The sequence below is a fragment of the Salpingoeca rosetta genome (genome assembly GCF_000188695.1).
Source record: "Salpingoeca rosetta unplaced genomic scaffold supercont1.43, whole genome shotgun sequence".
Lineage (NCBI taxonomy): Eukaryota > Choanoflagellata > Craspedida > Salpingoecidae > Salpingoeca > Salpingoeca rosetta.
Window position 1 is genome coordinate 274,991 of NW_004754891.1, and position 20,476 is coordinate 295,466.

Genomic DNA, 20,476 nt, shown 5'->3' on the forward strand with positions numbered 1-20,476 from the left:
TTTTTTTTTTTTTTATTCTTTTTTTTTTTCTTTTTTTTTTTACACACCCAACTATCATATACTTTTTGAGTTTGTCTGTGTTATAGAGATTTACTTATATATATTGATAGATAGAGATATAGAGAGATAGTTAGTTAGAGAGAGAGAGAGAGAGAGAGTGAGATAGAGAGAGAGAGAGAGAGATAGAGTGAGCCAGACTGACAGAGAGAGATTGAGATACAGTGACAGATAGAGAGAGAGAGATTTACAGTCAGACAGAGAGACTGAGAGACAGCGAGACAGAGAGACAGCGAGACAGACATAGAGAGAGAGAGAGACAGAGAGACAGCGAGACAGAGAGACATCGAGACAGACAGAGAGAGAGACAGAGAGAGAGAGAGAGAGAGAGACAGACAGAGAGAGAGAGAGAGACAGACAGACAGAGAGACAGAGAGACAGCGAGACAGACAGAGAGAGAGAGACAGAGAGAGAGACAGAGAGAGACAGGAGAGAGAGAGAGAGAGAGAGACAGAGAGAGACAGAGAGAGAGAGACAGAGAGAGAGAGAGACAGACAGACAGAGAGACAGAGAGACAGCGAGACAGACAGAGAGAGAGAGAGACAGAGAGAGAGACAGAGAGAGAGAGACAGAGAGAGACAGAGAGAGAGAGACAGAGAGAGACAGAGAGAGACAGAGAGAGAGAGAGAGAGGAACACACACGCGGCAGTGGTTCATACGTTGTCGTCTGCCGAGACGGCTGGAGTTGAGGAATGAGAACCAGAAGAGGAAGTCACCAAGGCGCAGCTTGAACCAGAAACAGCAGTCTTGCGAACGACAACAAGCGCGACCACAGCAGCGACCACGACGACCAAGACGCCAACGACGATGCCGGCAACTGCGCCGCCGGAGAGAGCACTGCTCGACGACGAAGCGGGAGGGCCGCCCTGGCCACCACCACGCCCATCCCCCGACGTGGTGGTGCTTGCCAGCATTGTTGTTGTCGTCCGCGTGCGCGGCGTGGTGACGGGCTTGCCGAGGAAGTCGCTGTGGTCAACCGTGGTGCGTGGCGGGGACGGGTACCGAGGCTTGGTAGCATAAGCGTTTGTCGTCGTCGTTGTTGTTTTGGGGGGCCTGTATGGGCGCGTGGTTGTCGTGGTTGGCGGTTGACGAGTTGTCGTGTATGCGGGCGTTGGCGGTGGCGTCTTGCTTGCTGTCGTTGATCGTGTGTAAGGGCGTGGCGGTGTTGGCGATGACGGGCTGCTTGGCGTGTACGCAGTTGTAGAGCCTGCACACTCCTCCGTCCACGTGCATTCCGAGTTGTACGCGCACGCTGCCTCGTCCTGTATGTGTATGTGTGTGTGTTTGGGCGAGAGAGTGTGTGAGAGAGACAGAGTGAGAGAGTGTGCGAGTGGGTGTGTGGATGAGTAAGTGAGAGTGTGTGTGCGAGTATGTGTGAAAAGGAACATGTTGAAAGGCAGCAGCATGCCAAAGTGTAGTGATGCATACACACGTTCACTTCATACATACATTCATACGCACATAGCACACAACACACCCAACTCTCGCACTCTCGCACACATTGCACACACTTGGACCCGCATGTACCGTGATGTAGGAGCAGTGGTGGGGTTCGGGGCGGCAGAAGCCAGTGTAGTCCCAAACACAGCCGTCGTGTGCCTCACACTGCGCCTGATACGCGTAGTCGCACGACACGGGATAGGTGGGCTCACACCTGCCAGCTGCCTCGCACGCCGTTGTGGGGCAGTCCTCAACCAGCATGCAGTGTTCATAATACACACATGAGTCGACCTGGATGTGATGGGCAGAAGAAAGGTGTGTTAAGGTGGTGTGAGCAGCAGCAATTCAAGGCCTGCGTATCTCGCAGGACGACTGACGGCTTTTTACACACGCACACACGTACACGCACACGCAAACACACACACACACACTAACAGACACACACACACACACACTTGCCCATGCACGCACCGGTCTGTTGCTACAGCCCATGTCCACCTCGACGCAGGTGCTGGTGTAATCCCATTCGCATGCAGCCTCCGCCTGACACTCCTGCGGGCTATACAGCTGTGAGCATGGCTTGGGCCTGTCCACACACGTGGATGCGCAACGTGAGCGGGTTGTCTGTTTCGGGTGTTTTGTCGTGGGCCTTCTCGTCGTTGTTGGTGGCGGTGGTGGTGGTGGTGGTGATGGGGTTGTTGTTGGTGGTGGCGGTGGTGGTGGTGGTGATGGGGTTGTTGTTGGTGGTGGTGTTGGTGGTGGTGGTGATGGGGTTGTTGTTGTTGGCGGCGGCGGTGGTGGTGGTGATGGGGTTGTTGTTGGTGGCGGCGGTGGTGGTGGTGATGGGGTTGTTGTTGGTGGTGGTGTTGGTGGTGGTGGTGATGGGGTTGTTGTTGGTGGCGGTGGCGGTGGCGGTTGGGATTGGGTTGTCGTCGTCAACATCATTGTTGTTGTTGTCGTTGAAGTAGTGCGTGCGGTAGTTGTTGTCGAACTCGTGGTTGATGTTGTGGTACTCGTGGTTGTTGTTGTGGTCGACGTTGTGGTGGTGGTGGTGGTCATGGTCGTGGTGGAAGTCATTGTTGTGCTGGGGCAGTCGCCAACAAGCATGCAGTGTGGGTTTGGCTCGCATGCCACCAGCTATGATGCACGCCAGAGAATGTGGGTGAGGTGGTGCACAACTCAAATGCCCAGTGCAGGGGCTTGCACGGCACACACACACACACACACACACACACACACACACACACACACACACACACACACACACGAGATATGATTCAGAGAGACACACGCTTCGCATTCACGTGACACAAGGCACAGCAGATAGAATAAGAGCAACATGGTGCGACTCACGGGGAGCATGTCGCAGCCCATGTTTGCTTGTTGACAGCCGGGCTCGGCTGGTCCAGAGATCCATTCGCAGGCGTCCACGGCAGTGCAGGAGGCTTGGTCGGGGAGGTTGCAGTCAAACGGTGCGCGCACGCACACGCAGCCAGATTCAGTTGTTGTTGTTGTTGTTGTTGTTGTTGTTGTTGTTGTTGTTGTTGTTGTTGTTGTTGTTGTTGTTGTTGTTGTTGTTGTTGTTGTTGTTGCTGTTGTTGTTGTTGTTGTTGTTGTTGTTGTTGTTGTTGTTGTTGTTGTTGTTGTTGTTGTTGTTGTTGTTGTTGCTGTAGCAGTAGTAGTAGTTGTTGTTGTTGTTGTTGTCGTCGTCATCGTTGTCGTCATCGTAGTCGTTGTGGTTGTTGTTGTTGTTGTGGTACTCGTGGTTGTGGTACTCGTGGTTATTGTTGTTGTGGTGGTACTCATGGTTGTTGTCGTCGTCGTCGTCGTGCTTGCGCAGTTGCCCACAAGCATACAGTGTGGATTGGGCCCACACGCCACCAGCTGTTACAAAGAAAGACAAAGGAAATAGCGCAGACCAAGTCAGGGCAATGAGGTGAGAAGCCAGGCATGGCAAATGTACACTTAGTGAGCAGGATGCAAGCGCCAGGAACTACTACATGGGAGTATCCGCAACACACGTGCATGACGCGAGCGAGCAAAGACTCGACGAGGATGTCAGGAAGGTGCGACTCACGGGGAGCATGTCGCAGCCCATGTTTGCTTGTTGACAGCCGGGCTCGGCTGGTCCAGAGATCCATTCGCAGGCGTCCACGGCAGTGCAGGAGGCTTGGTCGGGGAGGTTGCAGTCAAACGGTGCGCGCACGCACGTGCAGTCAGCTGGCGTCGTAGAAGCGGTGGTTGACGTCTGGGCTAGCGCGGGGTTGGAGCAAGCCAACAGGCACAGCACTGCCACGCAACCAACTGCAGCTTGAATCGTCGGTTTGCCCATGACGGTCCGATGCGCTGGTGAATGCGAGAGAATCTGGCGCCGAAGGCAAGACCAGCATCCACAGCAGCCAACACAGCAGAAGGCTGTCCGTTGCAGTGGTGGTCGCGGTGTTGGTCGGCTGGCTCGTTCGTTGGTTGGTGCTTTGGCGACAGGCGGTGCTTTGTTGTTGGTTGGTTGGTTGGTTGGTTGGTTGGTTGGTTGGTTGGTGATGTTGGTGTTCTGATTCCTGTCGTTCCCGTGTAGGTGCTTCTTCGGTGGTTCGCTGGTCTCCTCACGAGCTTCAGTTGGACCAACTGCGTGGGGCGGTCTGTGTTGCCTGTCTTGGTCTGTGTTGCCTGTCTTGTCAGCCTTGGAAGTGGTCGGCACTCAGGAAAATGAACCAAACACTCGCACCAACGCACCAACACACCAGCTCCCGTCAGTCTGGTCATGTCTCACTCTCACGCGCTGGGTTGCTGTGCTTGCGGCCACACTCCTTCACAGCCCGTGCCCTACCATGCCTCTGCGCCGCCGTCACGCGCGCAGGCACGCACCACGAGATCACGAGAACGCGTGCCTGTGCGCGGTTGGTTGGTGCCGCTGTCTGATGCATCAGCTAGCTGGTGCTGATGCACGTGGGAACCAGTCATCGTTGTGATTGTTCCATCACCTCCAAAGACAGGTGCTTGTGTCTCACTGGTAAAGGGTAGAGTGTGCCAGTGGTATGCAACCCAACCAGAAACTGAAGAGAAGAAGGGGATGTGCCGTCTCTGCAGGGCCGTGACTTGCAGGTTCGGTCAGCCTGTTTCCCAGGGAACGCTGAAACGTGGAGAAGAGATGTGACAACGCCTTCGCTGGCAAGGGGGGTACGTGCCAATTTGTCGGGGCCACTGCTGCTGTTACCTCTGCTGCTGCTGCTGCTGCTGCATTCATCAGCATGTGGTGTGAGGACTTGTGTGCTGAGGGAGGGATGGAGGGAGTTTGAGGTGTGTACGCCAGGATCGTTGTGAAGTGAAGAGACGTGGTGTACGAAGAACATGAAGTCTGGAGGGGCGAATGCTTGTTTGCTCTTCTTGGGGCTTGGGGATCTGGTACGTTCTGCGTCCTGCTTGATGTTCTTGTCTTCTGAGGGGGATCACATGAGCTCCAACTCGTGCTTGTAGCCTTGAGGCAAGGGCACGTGCTGCGTGTGCTGCTGCATGCCCACGTGCAAACACAGAAACAGCTCATCAGAGAGCAGAGCAGAACAAAGCCGGGGCTCAAACAGCCCTCAGACCTCAGCAGCAGCAGCAGCAGCACGAACTCTGGTGCAGTCATGGGTGATGTTCCGTGTCTTGATGTTGTTGCGCGGGGGCAAGACAGTGAGCTGCGTGGTCTCGTGCCCAAACGCAGAAACGTGTCCCATCCCACAAGAGCGCATCAGACTAAGATGCGGAGGCGTGCAGGGGCCTAACGTGTTTCTCGCGCGCGTGCGTGCTGTGCGTGTCAAGAAACAAGAAGAGGCACGTGTACCAGTCTACCAGTGACATGAGGAGGAAATGGAGTCTTGGAGTGACCAATTACAAATCTGAAAGATGATGTGATGTGACAATCATGCCTTCACGTGCCGGAGGGAAGTGGGAGCAATCAACCGTGCAGAAGCGCAGAAGCGCAGAAGCGTACGAACACCCACATCACAGCTTGCTTGAGAGCTTTTGTTGCACTGGCACTGAGGGGAGACGCATGCGTGCGTGGTGTGCGTTGCGTGCGTTTCAAAAACACGCAGAAACATCAACCCTGTCCTCTTGTCATAAATATAGGACGGGATGGCTTGCAAACGCTTTGTTGCTTCTTTGCTTTTGCTCCTGACTTGCTGAGTTGATTTGCTGAGTTGACTTGCTGAGTTGACTTGCATTGAAGTTGGCTTGCTTGTTGGAAGGCTCCATACACACACAGACACGCACGCACGCACACACACACACACATGCACACACAAACACACACAAACACACACACACACACAAACACACACACAAACAAACACATGCGGCGGCAAGCAAGGAAGCAACGAAAGCGAGACCATATTGTGACGCAATCAACGCACGGAACGCACGTAATGAAACAACAACACACCGCACGCATCCTTCTCCATTGATCTAGGCAGGAGTGATGCCCTTGGCGCGCATAAAGGACTCAAACTGTCCTGGAACCTCTGCAAGCACGGCGCTGGCAAGTGCTGCTTGCGAGTCGGGGCGGGTGCTGTATTGGCTGCACGAAAAAAGAGCAGACGCCAGTGGTGTGAGTGATGTCGTGGTAGTGGAGGCACACATCGCGTATTGTTATGATGGTGGCGGCATATGATGTCGGTGAAGACAACCAAGCGGGGTCTTCGTTGTGGGACGTGCAAGAACGACGCCTCGCAGCTACCAAACAACGCACAAGAGACGGCAGCCACAATAAACACACACGCACACAAAGGAAGAACAACATACTTGAATGGGACGAACTGCACAATGTCGCGCACGGCGTCTCTGCCGCCGTAGGAGAGCGGCTGAACATCTGCATCCAGGAAACTCATGGCGGAGAAGTCTGCATTTCCAACCCCAACGATGATGATGGACATGGGCAGGTGCGAAGCCTGCGCACACACGCAATGGTGTGGGTGGCACCACGTGCCGGGCGTTGTTCGCGGTCGCGGGTGAGAACACACGCCTTGAAGAGTGCATGAATTACGAGAACAAGTTCCATCCGCAAAGAAAAGAAAGGAAAGCAAGCAAGAAAGCAAGACGGAAAGAAAGAAAACCATAGCTTCACATCAATGCCCTCTTCTTGCGCATGTGAGCGAAGGGCAGCAGCGTACATCAACAATGGCTTTGGTTGTCGCATCCATATCTGAGATGACACCGTCCGTGATGATCAGCAGCACGTAGTAAGACTTGTCCTCAGGGTTGACCGCAAACCTGTGTGTACATGTGTGTGTGTGTGAATAAGACGAGCGAGTTCATGCGCCAGTAGTCAGCCATTCTTTGTGGATGTTATTACCGTCCACGCAACTGCATGAGCCACACATGCACACCGTCACAACCGACCGAGCGACGTGGTTGATGATGGGCGCCATGTTTGTTGGGCCATACAGCTCAACGTTCTGGAGCGTGGCCTGGTACATGGCAAGAAGACCTGCGGGGTAAACAGAAGCGTGTTGGGAAGGCAATGGGTGGTCGTGCTGTTGAGGTTGTGACTGAGAGGAAGGGGGAGGGGGCAAGTCGGCAGACAGATGTCGACAAACAGACAGACAGACAGACAGACAGACAGACAGACAGACGGACAGACAGACAGACACACACACACACACACACACACACACACGCACGCACGCACAGACACACACACACACACACACACACCCTTACCTTGCACGCCCTGGCAGTACGGGTTTGCTGGATCGCCCGTCAGCGGGTGCTCCATGGAGACCTGCCCGCGGTAGCGACAGCCAAACGCAAACGCAGGAAAGTACTTGTCGCTGTTGCCCGAGAAACGCGCGTGTGAGTGAGGGTAAGATGTACGTGCATGTGTGAGTGAGCGTGGGTGAGGTGGAGAGGAATGCGTCACGAAACAAGTAAGTCAGCCAACAAAGGAGTAAGGAAGCAAGAAAGCATGCAAGAAAGCAAGCAAGAAAGCAAGGGAGGAAAGTCAGCAAGTGCTGCTGACATGGGCAGCATCACCACGTCATCACACGTGACATGTGACACGCCACACGGCATAGAAGAGGGACCACGCACGCGTCGTAGTCGCTGATGATGGTGCCGACAGATTGGATTGCCTGCATGTACGCGTTGGGGCGGCTTGGGTTCATGTAATGCAGCGACGAGGGCAGGTCGGGTCGCCCGTTGGACGCTGTCATGTCCACAGCAACCTGCGCACAAACATTCATGTATGTACGTGAGTGAGTGTGTGTGTGTGTGTGTGTGTGTGTGTGTGTGTGTGTACGTGTGTGGCTGTGTGTGTGGCTGTGTGTATGTGTGTGGTTGAGGGATAAGGTGGCAGCGCAAGTAGGCGACGGCTGCTGTTGAGAGCACTGCATCGCAGCGCGCGCACCGTGAAGTTCATCTTGAAGCCCGCACGGAGGTAGTCTTGATTGGAGACAAGCAGCAGGGGTGGCGAGCGTGTGAGGACGACGAGGAGGGACAGCGAAGCAAAGCAGCTCACACATGGGTACACAGATACAAATGTCAATACACACACAACACATGGAGGCAGATGTACACCAACACACGAAGTCAAAGGGCCACGGAGAGCGTGTACGATGTTGCCATTACGGCGTGCGTGATAGCACATACGCACCGATGAACGAGAAGGTGGGGACGATCTCAACACTGGGGAGTTGGGAGCAGTACATGTGTACAGCATCGTATGAGAAGGAGAAAGGCAGAAGGTGCCAGGAATGGTGGTGGTCGTGGTTGTCGTGGTCGAGAGGAAAAGGAGAGGAGGAGAGGGACTGCAGCAGGGGGAGGAAGGCCCTCAGAACAAAATAGAATGGCGCAGAGCCCCACACACACACACACACACACACACACACACACACACACACACACATACACACACACAAATACACACACACATGTGATGTACACATACTCCGGCTACTGGGAGGCGTGAGTGTACCTGTCGAAGACGAGAGTGCCGGAGTTGGTGTACTTCTTCTTCTTCGCTGCTTTCTTCGCGTTGATGAGCTGTGGACAAGAGGCAGAGAGAGGACGTGTGTGTGTGTGTGTGTGCGTGTGTGCGTGTGTTTGTGTGTGTGTGTGTGTGTGTGTGTGTGTGTGTGTGTGTGTGTGTGTGAATGGTTGAGCGGACGAGAGAGACAGAAATCAACCGACTCGAGCGCGCCCGTATGTGAACGGCTTTGCTTCCAGCGAATAACCCCCCCCCTACCCACACACACACACACAACTCACACCGACCTCGAGGGTGCTGCCCTTGGTGGCGATGAGGTCATTGAGCGTCGACTCTGCAGATCCAATCAGATCGTGCCCGCCATCGGAGTCCCAATCAAACACGTCAAACTGGTGCACGCAGCACAGCAGTACAGCAGTAGTGTAGCACAGCAGAGAACACCACCGCGAGTGCGTGAGCGTGCAATCGTTTTCGTCGCAAAGCACACATATGTGTTTGCACGCCAACACGTCCACGCGATGACACACACTATGTGTGTGAATGTGTGAACTCTTCACCCTTGCTGGCATGGCACCCCGCATTCATTCACACATGTACGCATGCACACACGCACACACACACACACACACACACACACATGTGCAGCAACGCACGACCACACGGCGGCTGCCAGCATCGGCACCTTGAGGGGACGCGTGTAGTCGCCATTGCAGAGTTCGCCGACAGTGATGGTGAAGGGTCGCCAGGTCGGATCAAGCGTCTTCTTCACAACCTGCAGCAGCCGGTCGTGGTGGTGGTGGTGGTCGTCGTCGTCGTCGTCGTGTAAGAGGAAGAAGAGAGGGTTGTGTGTGAGGATGAGCAATAATGTGACAATAATGTGACACACACGCACACATACACATACATGCACACGCACACACTCGCAGTGTGAACATGTAGTCGCGTAAACGGCTGTGAAGATAGCATGGAGCAAAGAAGGGCGCATCGAGCAGCGCTCACCTCTGTTGTATGAACGCGGACCCATCCTGTCGCCGACTGGCGGGAGATGGTGATGAAAGGGTCAGATTTGCCTGCAGGCACAAGCGCGAGCACAAGCAAGGCGAGTTGAGTGGAAGCGATGGTTGTTCCAAAAAGCATGTGGGCGTTTGTGTGTGTATGTGCGTGTGCATGTGTGTGTGTGTGTATGCGTGTGCATGTGTGTGTGTGTATGTACGTGTGCATGTGTGTGTGTGTTTGCGTGTGCATGTGTGTATGTATGTGTGTGTGGGTTCTCTACAATCCAATCCCTGCCTCACTCCAACCGCACCGAAGAAGTCTTTCTTGTCGAGGCCAACACCGTGCGCCTTGAACGAGACATCGCCCTTGGCCTGGCGATCCTCCTCCGCATTCACTGTGATCGAGCCAGAGGTTTTGCCGCCCCGCGTATTCTTCAGCACCTGCAGCCACGCATGTGTTGTGTGAGTTGTTGTGTGTTATGGTGAAGAGAGAAGCAGTTGTGTCAGGCTCGCTGGTCAAGCCAGATGTGATGTGCAGCGTGAACTCGGGAACCACCAACCAAAGACGCAGACAAGCCACAGACAAGCCACACACACACACACACATACACACACACACACACACACACACACACACACACACACACACACACACATACACGTACTCGCAGAGTGCTCATGAGCGGGAGTGTCACGTACACGCAGAAGCGGAGATCCTGCACAGATTCAAAGTAGTAGTCGATGTCGACTTCGTCAGCGAACTTTGGGTTTGAATCGTTCTTGATCACCTCCGTCCGACCAATCTGTCGCGTTTCGTAAGCCATGGGAGCGAGACAGGTGGCGCAGCGGGAGTAGCATATATGAGGGAGAGTGTGTTGAGGAGGGAGGGGAGGCGGCAAGGCGCAAACAAGCAAAGAGAATTGGACATCACACAATGAGAGAGCATGCACAAAGACACAGACACACAGATACACACACACACACACATACACACGGACAGACAGACAGACAGACAGACAGACAGACAGACAGACAGACAGACAGACAGACAGACAGACAGATGCATACACACACAGAGACACACACGCACACACACACACACACATACATACACACACACACACACACACGCACGCACACACACACACACACACACACACACCGACCTCGACGTAGCCGCTGGGTGATGCCAGGAGAACGACCACAAAGGGGTCCGACTTGGACAAGGCATCTGCGCGCTTCAAGTGGGAGCACGAGATGTGCAGCTGCAGTCGCGAGTGGGGGGCGGCACTCATGTTGTGTCCTCTGTTGATGTTGATGTGTGTGTGTGAGTGTGCAATCCGGGGTCGTTGCTTCTTGTCCTCCTGTCTTGTGTGCTGTTGTTTGGATTTTCACCACTCCAACAACAACCCATACACGAGAGAAGCAAGACTGCGGTTTGTGACTGTGTGTGCAGAGCCACTCAACTCCCTCACCCAACTCACGCTCGTCGCTTGCTGCGTGCTTCTTCGAGCCAGCCTCTCGCTTTCCCCCTTCCCCTCCGTCAACCCCCTGGTTTGCGCTGCGGTAATGGTGGGATGACGTCGCTGAGAGCCGTGCTACCGGACGACTCGAGCGCGCTGTGGCGCTCGTCGTGGTCCAACGATGCTGTTTCAGACCCCCGCTTCGCTGTGGAGATGCGCGTGCGGCACGTCGCCATTCGCGACACAGTCGTCGTCATCGACAGCAAAGGAGAGCACGTGGTGCGTCACTACGTGTGTGTGTGTGTGTCTGTGTGTGTGTCTGTGTGTGTGTTTGTATGAGTGTTTGAGTGTATGAGTGTGTGTGTGTGTGTGCGCGCGTATGAGTGTGCGTGCGTGTGTGTTGCCTGCTTGGTTGCTTTGCGTGTGCCTGCCTTTCCTGGGCACCCAACACGGACACCGGACACCAACACGCACCCACACTCCGACACACGTGCAGGAGTACAAGATTGAGGTCATGACGCAGACGTTCCAGTGGTTTGTGTTTCATCGCTACTCCGAGTTTGTGGCCCTGCACAAGGAGCTGGTGAAGCTGTTTGACCTGAAGCGAGACATGCTGCCCTCCAAGCGCATGACTGGTACACACCCTGCAGAGTTGTGTGTGTGTGTGTGTGTGTGTGTGTGTGTGTGTGTGTGTGTGTGTGTGTGTGTGTGTGTGTGTGTTTGCCGGTTTGAACTGCCAACGAAGCCATGGTTCTTCGTTGCTTGTCCGCAACCGTTTGCCAAGCCACGCTGCGTCTCCTTCACCAGCCGTCCGTGTCCCATGCACCGTTTGCATCCTTCAGGCAACCTGGCGTCGAGCGTTATCAAGGACCGCCAGTTTGCGCTGCAGCGCTACCTGCAGCGTCTCATCAACAGCCATCCAGAGCTCCTTTTCTCCAAGCCGCTCCTCGACTTTCTCGACGTCCTCAAGCACGATGTCATTGCCGTCGCCGGCAAACTCGCAAAGTGCGTTATGTGTGTGTCTGTCTGTGTGTGTGTCTGTGCGTCTGTGTCTGTGTGTGTGTGTGTGTGTGTGGTATGGATGACACCGCTACCCTTGGGTGAGTTTGCTGGTGCGTTTTGCTGCTGCTGCTTCTCACACCACTCCATTTGCCGCACTGTTCATGCAGGCACTTTCGAGAACACGGTGACGAGGTGCTGCGCCAGCACAAACCAATCCACCTCACCCCAAACCAGTGCAGATGCGCCGCCAAGCGCCGGCACCTGCCCATGGACGCGCACGTGCGTTGCAATCGGTGGACATGAGGCCTTGTTTCACACACCAGCACACCTGCGTGCGTGTGTTGTGTTGTGGGTGTCAAAAGGGCGTGTCGCACTTCGTTCTCACATGCGTTCACGCACCCACCCACCTTCACCACACACGCACACACACACACACACACACACACACACACACACACACACACACATGCATCTCCATGGCCGTCACGACTCCGCCCGTTGTCCCTTCAGGTGCCGCCCGAGGTGGCGACGGAACCGCTGTCCGCATACGGCCATCCATCGTTTCTTCCAGACCTCTTTGAAATCTGCCAGCGCATGACGCAACTTGTCGTTGCGCCGCGGAAACTCAAAGGCGCACGCCAGCCAGGTCCGAGCAATCGCCGTGGTGGTGGTGGTGGTGGTGGTGGTGGTGGTGGTGGTGGTGGTGGTGGTGGTGGTGGTGGTGGTGGTGGTGGTTGTTGTTGTTGTTATGGGGCCAAGGGGTGATGATGATGATGATGATGATGATGATGATGATGATGATGATGATGATGATGATGATGATGATGATGATGATGATGATGATGATGATGATGATGATGAAGGATGAGGTTGGTGGTGGAGGTGGTGTTGACTGATGAACGAGCACATGTTGACGTGATCAATGTGCTGCTCAATGTTCACGTCCCGTTTGTCGCTGCTGTCGTGTTTGTGTGTTTGTGTGTTTGTGTGTTTGCATGTGTGTGTGTGTGTGCAGAGGTGTACACTGACGATTCCTCCATCGATCTGAGCGTGTTCCCGTCCCTCACTTTCCTCGAGGTGTGCACACACAGCACGCGTGTGCGTGCGTGCGGCTATGTGAACGTGTATGTGCTGAGTGTTATGTGTATGTGTATGTACGTTTGTAGCTGTATGCGTCATCCCGCTCTTATCTGTTTGTCTACGTGTACCTTCATGTACACTCCTTTGTGGATGTGTGCGATTGTGTGGTCATGCACCAACATCCTTTTTCGACGCCGATTCGCCTTGATCGCTGGCGACTCTGACTTCGGTCACGTCATCACCACCACCCCCAGATATTCTATGTGCCCTGCACGAAGATCCACCACCTCAACACCGTTCAGCGCTCGCTCAGACACCTCAAGTACGTGCAACCAACTGCGCGTCTATGGCGTTTGATCTGTGTGGCAACATGATCTTCCCGTCCTTATCGCACGCACACACACACGCACGCACATACGCACACACACACTCTCTCTCACACGTACGCACACACACACACATACGCATACGCACACGCACATACGCGCACACGTGTCACATAGGGTGTCGCGGTGTCAGGTGCAGAGCCTGCGCTACATCCTGGCAGATGCGGTGACGGTACGAACGGGTCCGATCAAACCAACAGCCACCGGTGTCGACTCCTGGCGCGTGCTTGCTGTCAGCCGCCTCTCTGCTCACAAGCGCATACTTCGAAGGTTGTATCACATCGACCTCGCATGCTGCCTGCCAGCTGTCCTTCTTTGTTTGCTTTTGTTTGTTTGTGTTTGCTTTTGTTTGCTTTTGTGTGGTTGTCTTGTTACTGGTTTGCACTCACACACAAGCATGCACGGGTTGTGTGATCTGGCAGATGGGAGAGCTTGGAGCACTTGAACCTGAGCTACAACCAGTGGGTTATGCCTTGTTCTTCTTGAACGCTGCTGTCACGCCTACACCCATCAACACACATGCTCACTTACACACACACACACACACACCGTCTCATCCGTACACATACTCTATCACGCCGTAACACATGCAGGATCCACACCGTCGACCCGTCCTGTCTTGAGCTTGTTCCACTGCTGGAAGTCCTCAACCTCTCGTGCAACAACATGGTGGACATCAACACATGGCTTTATCGCGTACGTCTCACCATCTTTTCAGCCAACGTGTCTCGATGCTCTCACTTGCATGCACGCATGCACGCATCCACATACTTACCCACACCCCCAACAAACACACACACACACTCACACACTCCCTCTTCTCTCTCTCTCGCTCACACACACACGCATCCTCAATGTTGCTCATCGTGTGTTGTGATGGATGGTGTCTGCTGGCTCAGGGCACACCGCTGGCGCGATTGCGCAAGCTGGACATGTCATTCAACGACATTACAACACTCGTTGCACCCTCTCCAGAAGAGTGCGTTTGAGTGGCTTGTATAATGACAACTGTGACACCACGCAACCTGGTGTATGTGTGCCTGTGTGTGTCTGTGTGTGTGTATGTGTGTGTGTGTGTGTTTTCGGCTCACCACCGTCCTTTTTTATTTTTGGCCTGCATGCAATCCATGGCAGGTTGGCCGCATTTCCTTCTCGGCGCCTCAACTCATTCAACAGGTGCGAACATATCCAATTGCTGGCATGTGCACGTTGTTCGTGTGTGTGTGTGTGCGTGCGTGTGTGCGTGCGTGTGCGTGTTTTATTTCCCTTGCCTCGGGCATTACTGCATCCTCACGCTGTCTCGTACTTGAACGATTCAAACGCGCACATGCGCACAACCATACCACCAACCGCTCAATCCCTCTCGATTACAGACGAACGCCGCCAGGCACGCCAGGGATTGCGAAACCAATTCACGTCTCTGCAGGGTGTGTTCGCTCCCTTGGCTCTTGCACCCGCCCGACAACAGAGGAGGGGGGGGGTGCGTGATATGCTCGCTACTCTTTCCCCTGTCTCAACTCACCTCCGCGCCACACACCGCCACAACGCCATGTGCTGTGCCGTTGAGCCAGGTGGAGCCGGCCATCAACAACGCGCGGATCGCCGTCTGCATCGTCGCTTGCGAGCCCAACGAAGCCCTCGCCAGCACACTCGCACGCAGGGAGCATGTCTGAGCTGATGGGTGCAGCCAGCAGTCGCAGCTCTCTCGCAGTGACACCCACGAAAGAGGCAGCCGCGTTGATGGAGGAAAGGGAGGGGGAAGGAGATGAGGAGGTGAGTGGAGAAGCTGTGGGAGCGCAGAAGGCACATGTAGGTGAGGTAAGGGAGCAAGTGAATGGCAGTCGACACAAGGTTGGTGGAAGTGATGGCGGTGATGATGCGAGTGGTGATATAAACGCTGATGGTGACGGTGGCGGTGGTGGTGAGCATGACGAGGGTGGGCCAGCAGAGAGCAGTGGCAGTGATGCTGCGAGCGAGTCTGGTGACGATGGTGACGCAGGAGGTGCAATGGAGGCGGACGTGAGTGCAAGGCCGATGAATGATGACGAAGAGAGCGACGATCAAGGGGGCGAGGAAGATGATGATGATGAGCACGATAAACACGGGAGGAAGGGCGACCACAGCGGAGACGGGCCATCGAATCGCAGCAGCAGTGACAGCGACAACAACAACAGCAGCAGCAGCAGCAGCAAAACCGGCGAAGAGGAGCAATTGATACACGCGCATGATCAGGGGGAGGGGGCGAACGATGCCGTTGCTCAATCGGCAATGGGCAGGAAACGTGCTGACACAGCCACGCCAACCGCCAACGATGGATCTGATGGGGAATTAACGGCAGTGCCATCAACAGCAACTCGCGACGATGGCGACGATGCTGGTGATTTTGATGATGGGGGATCGCCTCGACCACCACCACCACCGCTGGTGACAGCGCGAGATGGACGCGCCAGTGAGCGGGATGAGGGAAGCGCAACGCCAACACCAACAGCAGCCAACCATCGCGTTGACCTGGAAGGGGCAGTGCACACGGATGACCGAGATGGTGGTGTTGCCAATGTTGGCGCTGGCGCTGATCGTGCCGTGGGTGATGCTGGCACCGCAGCATCAAGAGTGACAGAGCCAGATGAAGGCAAGATGGCATCTCCTGAAGCATCTCACTTGCAACGGTCGCCACCATCGCCATCGCCATCACCATCACCATCATCACCATCGCCATCGCCATCACCATCACCATCATCTCGGCATTCTGCAGCGGACGCCAGCGACAGCGACGATGAGTTCGCTCTCCTGCTCGAAGAGGAAGAGAAGGTGTGTGTGGGGGGGACGTGTGTGGATGTGTGTGGATGTGCGTGTGTGTGTTGTGTGAATGTGCGTGTGTGTGTGTCGTGTGCTCTGTGTGTGCGTGTGTGTGTCGTGTGCTCTGTGTGTGTGTGTGTGAATGTGTGTGTGAATGTGCGTGTGTGTGTGCGTCTGAATGTGTGACGTTTACATGATTTTGTTGGCAGGCCTGTCACTCTGGTTCAACACAACATGTTTTTCACGCACCTGCTGCAACAAACACACATGCACACACACACGCGTGCGCGCACACACACACACACAACTCACACACACACACATGTACAGATTGAAGGGACACTGGACCTGTCCAAGGCGGTGGCAGCGCGAGAGGCGTGGCTGCGTGAGGTGGAGGAAGAGAACAAGAGAAAGCGCAAGGAGGAACGCAGACGTAGACGCAACCGTGGTGATGGCGACGACGCTAGCGACGCCGTGTCACTATCAAGCGGCCCTGGTGCTGGCGGTGGCGAACGCGATGGCATGTCACCACGGCGGCGCGGCTCGATCCGCAGCTGGGCGTCGCAGTTTATTCCGTCGTCATCGTCGTCGGCAGCAGTGGAGTTCACATCCCGTGAACAAGGACAGAGCTCGCACGTGCGCAGTGGCAGTGGTGGCGCTGTTGGTGGTGGTGGTGGTGGCGGCGGCGACGTTGTGCTGAGGAACGGCAGCAGCAACGGGTTGGCGAGCAGCAGCCCCTGTGCACAACCAAAAGCGTCGCTGTCGCCATCGCCATCAGCAACACTTGTGGGCACGGGTAGCGTGACCTCTGCTGCGAGCAGTGACCGTGCGAGCCCCTTTGAACGCCCGCTGCTGTCAGCACGCGACATCAGCGCATCGACTACGACGCTACAGTCGTTCAGCCAGGACTCTGTCTTCCAGTTTGGCGGTGCTGGTGAACATGGAAGCCGTGTTGGTGGTGATGATGATGGCGATGGCCATGGTGATGATGACACAAGCAGCATCGGTGGTGGTGGTGGTGGTGGTGGTGGTGGGGACTTGGACAGTGACCGTTTTGTGCTCGGAGTTCGACCAACCTCCATCTCAAGCGATTTCAGCCTGTACGTTGAAGCCGGCGGTTGTGCTTGTTTTGTGGTTGATTGTGTGTGTGTGCGTGGGGGGAGGGAGATGTTGTGTTGTTGTTTGTGGATTGTGGAGGGAGGCTGTGCCTTGGAGTTGGGCTCTTGTTTCCTCTCTCATACACACACACACACATTCTCTCAGACACTGGCCTTCATCCAACCCACACCGGCTGTGCGACCTGATGCCGATGTTGAACGAGCTTCACCTCGCTTCCAACCTCCTCCGCTCGCTGGACGGGCTGCAGAATCTGCGCTGCCTGGAGTACTTGGACGTGCGCTCAAACAGACTCGACGCCCTCACTTCCATCGAAGCCATTCGCACCCTGCCCAAGCTCAACCAGCTCCTGATCCAGGTTGGAGTGGCTGGCTAGTGGGCTTGAGTGGTCTGGGTGAGGATCTTTGCATTGCGTGTGATGATGGGGTTGTTTGCTGCTCCACATGCAAGTTCGGTGTAGTTGCGGCTTTTCATTCACCACACGACACATACACAACACAACATAACACGACACAACACAACACAACACAACACAACACAACACGACACAACGCACACCACACAACGCACACCACACAACGCACACACAACACCCTCTCCTCTGCCTGTGGTATTGTGCTGTCAGGGCAACGGGCTGTCCCGCCAACACAAGAGATATCGCAAGACAATCTGGCTCTTCTTTGGTGGTGAGTTTGCATCGTCTGCTCTCGTCCTAGTTTGCCTTGTGTTTGTCTTCTGTTAACTTGGCGGGAGGTTTGTGCACTCGCTGCCCTTGCTTCTGCTTCTTCACCTGTGTACTTGCTGACTGAGCTTTTGTCGTCACGCTTTTTGTTATGTTAACTCTGCCCCTGGCATTGTTATCTCTGTGTACGTGAGCAGGCGCCAAGTTTATTATTGATGGACAAGAACCTGCAGCGTAGAGTAGCGTTGAGTGCGTGTGTGTGTGTGTGTGTGTGTGTGTGTGTGTGTGTGTGTGTGTGTGTGTGTGTGTGTGTGTGTGTGTGTGTGTGTGTGTGTGTGTGTGTGTGTGTGTGTGTGTGTGTGTGTGTGTGTGTGTGTGTGTGTGTGTGTGTGTGTGTGTGTGTGTGTGTGTGTGTGTGTGCGAGCCAGATAGAACACTGCCGACCAGCTTCAAGTCGGTGGTCCTTCCAGCGATGATTCGCTGTATTTTCCAATACATTTCACAACAAACGAGAAGACAGAAGCAAGAAGGCTGGCGGTGGCGCAACCATGAACGTGGACGATGTGGCGGAGCAGGTGTTGCGGGGGGAGAAGGACATCGAGGAGGTCCTGGGCCCTCTGACGGCCCAAGGGAAGAGGGAGCTCAACACGGGTATAGGCCTCCTGCCACAGAATGTGTTCGTGACTGTGCTGGAAGTATAGTGTTGCTGCAGTTGCTGTTGCTGTTGTTGTTGTCGTTGTTGCTGATTGAACTCGAACGAGTGCACACAAGTGCACACAGGCCATCACCTGTGCAAACATGCACACTCATGCACTGTCTCTCACTTGCAAACACCCCACAGTGATGGCGCGATCGGAGGCCCAACACAAGCCATTCGTGACTGCCCCTTCCACCCCCATGCCACCCATCGACGAGTACAACACCAAGGTGAGAAGGCTGACGTGCATCATGCCGTGCGCTTTGCACCCTCACACACACACACACGCATGCAATGGTTGCTCCAGTGTGGCAAAGACCAACATTGTGCTCATGCCTGATGTCACATCACATCACGTCGCAACATTGTTTTGCTGCGCTTTCCTGTTTTGCATCGTGCGTTCATGTCACCACACGCAAGCACGCGGAGTACGTGCACCCAAAGGACTACGTGAACCCAACGCCACAAGAAGAGCCATACGATCTGGTGGTTGTTGGAGCTGGTGTCGCCGGCCTGTTGTCCGTCATCATCGGCAACTCGCTTGGGAAAAAGTATGTGCTGCTCTTGGCACTGCATTGCGGCTCTGGTGGTATCACGATCGAAGTGACGCGCCACGCTCACACAAGCGCATGCGTGCATGCTGGGTCCTTCGCTGAATCGTTTGCTGCAGTTGTGATCCCCAATCCACATCGTCCACGTCATTCGCATGATTTGATTTGCATCGTTCACACTATTCACGACATTCACATGATTGCATCGCACCGATGTTGTTCAGATGCGTGCTGATTGAAGAACACTACATGGGCGGGGATTGCCTGAACGTTGGGTGCTTCCCGTCAAAAGTGCTCATTGCCAGTGCCAAGCGTGCCCATCAAGTGAGGACCGCGTCAGACCTGGGTGTCCGCCTTGATCCATCCCAGGGTAATCACGCATGTAGCTATTTGTTGTTTGTGTCTGTGTCTGCGTGTTTGATTGTGTGTGTGTGTCTGTTTGTGTCTGTGTTTGATTGTGTGTGTGTGTGTGTCTGTGTCTGTGTGTTTGTGTCTGCGTGTTTGGTTGTGTGTGTGCGTATGCCTGTGTCTGTCTGTGGCTGCGTGTGTGTGTGTGTGTGTGTGTGTGTGTGTGTGTGTGTGTGTGTGTGTGTGTATGTGTGTGTGTGCGGTATTTGCGCAACCTTTGGTGTGTCAAGGTCACACCTCTCAAATTCCTGTGAACTTCATCACGTGTCGCTCTCAGTTCAAGTTGACTTTCCAGCCATCATGCAGCGCATGCGACGACTGCGCAGCGAGTACGGCCTGCTCTCTGCAGCTTAGTGTGTGTGTGTGTGCGTGTGAATGTGCGTGTGTGTGCTGTTTGCACTACAATGCAGGCTTTCGTTTTGTTGTCACGTCCGCTCAGCCATTCCAAGAGACCCTCCCGGGTGCACCACTCACGTCTCACGTACGCAGCGCACACTCCTTGATGTTGCTCACTTTGCGTCAGAATTGCGCCCATCGATTCTGTTGAGCGGTACAAACGCGATTTCTGCCACGAAATCTTCATGGGTCACGCAACGTTCACGTCTCCGTCAACCATCGACGTGGACGGAAAGACAATCAGGTTCCACAAAGGTGCGCAGTGACTGCCTCGCTTTTTGAATGTCAGGTGGCGAGCACATCGATGACTGCGTGGGGTGGTCTTGTCACCGGATTGCGACGGGTGTCATTTTGTTTGTGCTTTGAAGTATACACACACACACACACACACACACACACACACACACACACACACACACACACACACACACCTCGCTCGCCTA

At 54.7% G+C, this 20,476-nt stretch overlaps 5 protein-coding genes across 5 annotated transcripts in view; 2 read left to right on the forward strand and 3 right to left on the reverse strand.

Moving 5' to 3' along the window:
* Positions 1–710: 710 nt before the first annotated feature.
* PTSG_13172 (uncharacterized protein) lies at positions 711–3,829 on the reverse strand (the record flags this gene model as incomplete). The annotated part of the gene is made up of 6 exons (XM_004987648.1): positions 711–1,319; positions 1,585–1,788; positions 1,969–2,634; positions 2,851–2,942; positions 2,984–3,164; positions 3,575–3,829. The coding sequence occupies 6 exons, from the start codon at positions 3,827–3,829 to the stop codon at positions 711–713; spliced, it is 2,007 nt and encodes a 668-aa protein (XP_004987705.1).
* A 183-nt stretch (positions 3,830–4,012) lies between these two features.
* On the reverse strand, positions 4,013–5,587 carry PTSG_13173 (uncharacterized protein). The gene has a single exon (XM_004987649.1). It carries the CDS (start codon positions 5,123–5,125, stop codon positions 4,502–4,504), a length of 624 nt encoding a protein of 207 aa, XP_004987706.1. The 5' UTR covers positions 5,126–5,587; the 3' UTR covers positions 4,013–4,501.
* A 98-nt stretch (positions 5,588–5,685) lies between these two features.
* Positions 5,686–10,897, reverse strand: PTSG_11347 (uncharacterized protein). The gene is made up of 15 exons (XM_004987650.1): positions 10,623–10,897; positions 10,122–10,259; positions 9,768–9,897; positions 9,461–9,531; positions 9,144–9,233; positions 8,749–8,850; positions 8,450–8,517; positions 8,129–8,160; positions 7,883–7,917; positions 7,567–7,700; positions 7,198–7,307; positions 6,877–6,964; positions 6,648–6,747; positions 6,280–6,425; positions 5,686–6,055 (listed from the first exon to the last, which is right to left on the reverse strand). Exons 1-15 carry the CDS (start codon positions 10,749–10,751, stop codon positions 5,944–5,946), a joined length of 1,485 nt encoding a protein of 494 aa, XP_004987707.1. The 5' UTR covers positions 10,752–10,897; the 3' UTR covers positions 5,686–5,943.
* A 136-nt stretch (positions 10,898–11,033) lies between these two features.
* PTSG_11348 (uncharacterized protein) lies at positions 11,034–18,041 on the forward strand (the record flags this gene model as incomplete). Its single annotated transcript, XM_004987651.1, has 18 exons — positions 11,034–11,198; positions 11,416–11,554; positions 11,762–11,924; positions 12,089–12,200; positions 12,432–12,567; positions 12,937–12,998; positions 13,256–13,323; positions 13,505–13,657; positions 13,810–13,848; positions 13,981–14,083; positions 14,287–14,366; positions 14,522–14,563; positions 14,761–14,814; positions 14,959–15,068; positions 16,140–16,195; positions 16,514–17,283; positions 17,447–17,657; positions 17,925–18,041. 18 exons carry the CDS (start codon positions 11,034–11,036, stop codon positions 18,039–18,041), a joined length of 2,580 nt encoding a protein of 859 aa, XP_004987708.1.
* Positions 18,042–18,479: 438 nt separating this feature from the next.
* The window catches only part of PTSG_11349 (uncharacterized protein), a gene marked incomplete at its 3' end in the record, with an annotated part of 4,700 nt that continues 2,703 nt past the window's right edge, over positions 18,480–20,476 (forward strand). Inside the window, exons 1-6 of the mRNA XM_004987652.1 lie at positions 18,480–18,632; positions 18,823–18,908; positions 19,099–19,229; positions 19,454–19,599; positions 19,915–19,966; positions 20,161–20,288. Of these exons, the coding sequence (XP_004987709.1) occupies positions 18,530–18,632; positions 18,823–18,908; positions 19,099–19,229; positions 19,454–19,599; positions 19,915–19,966; positions 20,161–20,288 (646 nt within the window). The 5' untranslated portion in view covers positions 18,480–18,529. The remainder of the gene's footprint in view (positions 18,633–18,822; positions 18,909–19,098; positions 19,230–19,453; positions 19,600–19,914; positions 19,967–20,160; positions 20,289–20,476) is intronic.